Here is a 4,176-nt window from a genome sequence, read left to right on the forward strand (position 1 = left end):
AATCCAATCTCTTCTTCTTCTTCTTCTTTCAACGCTACGATTCTAAGTCAAGAGAGGTGGCTGAGGGGTGGTCAAAGGCAGCCAGGGGCAGGAACAGCAGGGGGTTCACCCCCTCTTATTTTGAGCGAGGGGGATCCCCCTCTAGGGGGACTGGCTGGCCACTGTGTGAGATGGGATGGTGGACTAGAAGAAGAAGAGATTGGAGAGCTCTGACAGAAACTGCTCTTTTTCAAGGACAGCTCTTGTCAGAACTACGGCTTGCCCAAGGTCATCCAGCCAGGTGCAAGCGGAGGAGTGGGGAATCAGACCCGGTTCTCCCAGATTAGAGTCCGTGCACTTAACCACTACACCAAACTGGCTCTCCCTCGCTTCCATTCGAGATAGATTGAGATGGATCACCTTGTTAGTCTGTCTGCAGCAGCAGAAAAGAGCTAGAGTCCAGGAGCTCCTTCAAGGCGAACAGAATTGGTGGCGGGGGGGGGGGTTCGGGAGTCACACAGCTCACTTCTTTGGGTACCTATGGTAGTGAGCAGTAACTCAACAAAGCTCCTCCCCTGCCTAGAGTGGTGAAGGTCCGGAAAAAAACTGGAAAAATTCAGAAAAAAAAAATTTCCCTCCGTTTTTTTCCTGAAACCTTTTTTGTTTTTTTCCGAAAAATTGAAAAAAGAAAAGGGGGAAAAAATGATTATGGAACATTTTATTTTAACATAATGAATAAAATATTTTAAGACAAGGTGTTCAAATATTTCCCAAATCATTTCTAAAATATATATATGTATGGTATCAGATTGATCTAATTTCTGTGCACTGGGGACAAGCAAGTCCTAGGTTACAAACGGAACTCTCCAATGCAAGAACAAGATGCATTTCTTCCTTTAGGAGGTGCTATTGTCACAAGAAAAGAAAAAGGTTTCAGTTTTCTTTTTGCAGGTTGGGCGGGTATTCTGTTTGTAATAATTGTTTGGATACACTATATTTTTAATAGGCTAGTTGTGATAATTTCATGCCAAGTAAAAATGTCCAGTCATATTTTATGTTCCTAAAATAACAGAATGACTTTCAATCTGGAAGAAAAAAGAAGAAAAAAAAAAGTGTAAATGTAGCATTTTTTTCAAATTTTCCAAAGATTTCTGTTTTTTTCCACACACAAAAAACAGAAAAAAACAGCAGGTTTTTTCCCGAGCTTCAAAATTTCCAGAAATTTTACATCTCTACCCCTGCCACCAATTTTGTTCCTCTTGAAGTTGATCCTGGATTCTGGCTCTTTTCTGCTGCTTCAAGTGGTTTTCTTTCCGGACAGTAATGCTACTAGAAGTGAATAAAGATGCTTCACAACTGAGCAGTTGGTTAAAACGTCTGGGGCAGTGGAGGTTTTAGCCCCCTCACCTGTGGACTCCATTTTGGAGGGCAAAAAACAGAACACCCCACACACACACACCAAACCCCAATTTATATAGTCCAGGGGTCATTTTGTAGAAAAAGAGGCGCAGGAGCTCATTAGCATAACTCATTAGCATAACTTATTTGCATATGCCACACCCCCTGATTTCACCGGAAGTGTGTCAGAAGGCAACACCCACTGCACCTTACCTGGCTGCTTCTTGCTCCTCATGGCCCGGGGCTGCTGGGAGCAGGGGGTCGGGCTTGTTGCACGTGTCCGCCCCCTGGGCTCTTTACTGCCGGAGCTCCGCTCCTGTGCGCTCCCACAGGAAATCACCCCTGATATAGTCAGAGATCTGGATACTCCAGTCTCAGCTAATCTGCCCTCCTGTCAGGCTCCTTAGGCAGGTCACACCACACAGGGCTTCAGAAGAAGCTAACTGTTTATTAGTGGGTCCAGAACTAAAGAACACGTGTACAGCTTGTGTCAGAAATAGCCGTCAGGATAAAGGCATCTAACTTATAGTGAAATCAAACATCCCCCCCAATGAGTGGAAGCCAATGATAATAATTCGTGTGCGTGGGCAAAAGCAAGCGGGCAGAGCGAAAAGTCGTTACTTTCCCAGCCGAGTAAAATACAGCTGGAGACCAGAGGTCATTTCGAGGGGGATCGTGGGGGATCGCAGTTCCCCCGGGTGAGGTACGGGGGGTGGGGCACATGACGAAGCCCCGCCCCCTGCTTCCAGCCCTCATTCAGCCAGGAGGAGGCAGGAGAAGAGGGAGGGTAAGTTGCTTCCTCCCTGCCTCTCCCCACCCCTTCCTGCCTGGGGCCAGGGAGGTTCTTGGCGGGGCTTCCTCGCACTCCCGCCAGCCTTGCAGGTCCACCGCCAGGCCCCTGATGTCAGGGGGTGTGGCATATGCTAATGAGTTATGCTAATGAGTTCCCCTAGCTCTTTTTCTACGAAACGACCCCTGCTGGAGACTAGAAGGTCAAGCCTGAGATAGTGCACAGTAGCTAGACACGGAAGAGCTGAGAATGAGGAGAAGGAAAACCCCTCCACATTCCAGATCCATGACAGGGCTACCTGACACCTCCCCCTGCCTGGCACTACTGGATTAGGCTGGGGCGTTGATATGGCTTACAAGAGGGGTCCCCAGCCTTTTTGAGTCCATGGGCCCATCTGGGCTTCTCTGACACAGCTTGGTGGCCGCAGCCACAAAATGGCTGCCACGGGAGGCGTCAGACACCAAATGGCTGCCGCAACTTCCCTTCAGCCACCCAGTGAAGATACTTGTGTTCTGGTGGTGGCGGCTGCGTAAGCCATGTTTGTATAAAATCCGCACAGCCCATCCAACCTCCGTTGGCCATACTGGGCAAAGGCCGCTTTTAGAAAACACTTCGTGGGCGCCATGTTGGTAGGGTTGCCAAGTCCAAATTCGGAAATATCTGAGGACTTTGGGGGCGGAGCCAGGAGACTTTGGGGGCGGAGCCAGGAGACTTTTGTGATGTCACTTCCTGTGATGTCCCTTCTAGGTCAAATGGCAGGTGATGTCACTTCACCTTCCATGATGTCACTTCAAGTATACTGCATCAAAACCTCACCTCTTCCTGTGATGTCACTTTCCAGGCACTCCCCCAAACCCGCCTTTCCCTCTGAAGTAACCTTCTTTCAAAAAATAAAATTTAAATTCAGTGTCATATATCAATTCTTGCCCCACCTTTCCCCCATTTTACATTACCTCTAGGCTTTCAGGCCTCCTTCCAGTGCAAAAATAACAAAAAGCTTTAAGAAACATAAAATGCTTTAATTTAAACATTTAACAATCAGAAGGAAAAAACAAGCAAACAGCACATGTCAAAAGTGAAGCCGTTTTCACTGATTTCAGTAGGAAACATAAGCACACACTGAAATGTTACACTGAAATCAATAGGATTCAATGTCTTAATTCTGACCAAATGGTCATACAGTGGCCAAAAATACCAGGTTCATGGCTTACAAGAGGGGTCCCCAGCCTTTTCGAGTCCATGGGCCCATCTGAGCTTCTCTGACACAATTTGGTGGCCGCAGCCACAAAATGGCCGCCACGGGAGGTGTCAGACACCGAATGGCTGCCGCAACTTCCCTTCAGCCACCCAGTGGAGATACTTGTGTTGTGGTGGCAGCAGCTGCCGAGGCCACGTTTTTATAAAATCCGCACAGCCCGTCCAACCTCCGTTGGCCATGCTGGGCAAAGGCTGCTTTTAGAAAACACTTCGTGGGCGCCATGTTGGGGACCCCTGGCTTACAGAGCGGAAGGCCTCTTTTGCAGGCTGGGAAGTCGCAGAACAGCACAGGCCTGGTGAAGAAGAGAATACCGGGTCGCCACTCTTCAGACGTGGGGCTTGGGGCTCAGAGAGGCAAAGGGCGGCTCGTCCTGGCGCAGGACGGGGACTCCTCTTGCCCTGACACGCGGCTGCCTCAACGTGGGGACCCAAAGCCCAGGTTAGAGCCCCGACGGCCAGACCCCGTGAAGAGTTAGCCGGGAGTTCGGCCAGGCCCAGAGGGGAGGGCGGGGTCACCTTGGTCGGCCCACTCGGATGTTCCACGCCAGGCCCAACCAGAACGGGACACCGGCTGTCTCTCCGCCCGCCCCCCAGCCCAGGTTAGAGCCCCGACGGCCAGACCCCGTGAAGAGTTAGCCGGGAGTTCGGCCAGGCCCAGAGGGGAGGGCGGGGTCACCTTGGTCGGCCCACTCGGATGTTCCACGCCAGGCCCAACCAGAACGGGACACCGGCTGTCTCTCCGCCCGCCCCCC

General features: G+C 50.4%; 1 protein-coding gene across 1 annotated transcript in view; it reads left to right on the forward strand.

The window, feature by feature from the left end:
• The window catches only part of IRF5 (interferon regulatory factor 5), an 86,303-nt gene extending 82,403 nt beyond the window's left edge, over nucleotides 1-3,900 (forward strand). Inside the window, exon 6 of the mRNA XM_015427346.1 lies at nucleotides 3,670-3,900. Coding sequence (XP_015282832.1) covers nucleotides 3,670-3,900 — 231 coding nt within the window. The remainder of the gene's footprint in view (nucleotides 1-3,669) is intronic.
• The last annotated feature ends 276 nt before the right edge of the window (nucleotides 3,901-4,176 follow it).

This window comes from Gekko japonicus, unplaced genomic scaffold (genome assembly GCF_001447785.1).
Source record: "Gekko japonicus isolate JY-2015 unplaced genomic scaffold, Gekko_japonicus_V1.1 scaffold1899, whole genome shotgun sequence".
Lineage (NCBI taxonomy): Eukaryota > Metazoa > Chordata > Lepidosauria > Squamata > Gekkonidae > Gekko > Gekko japonicus.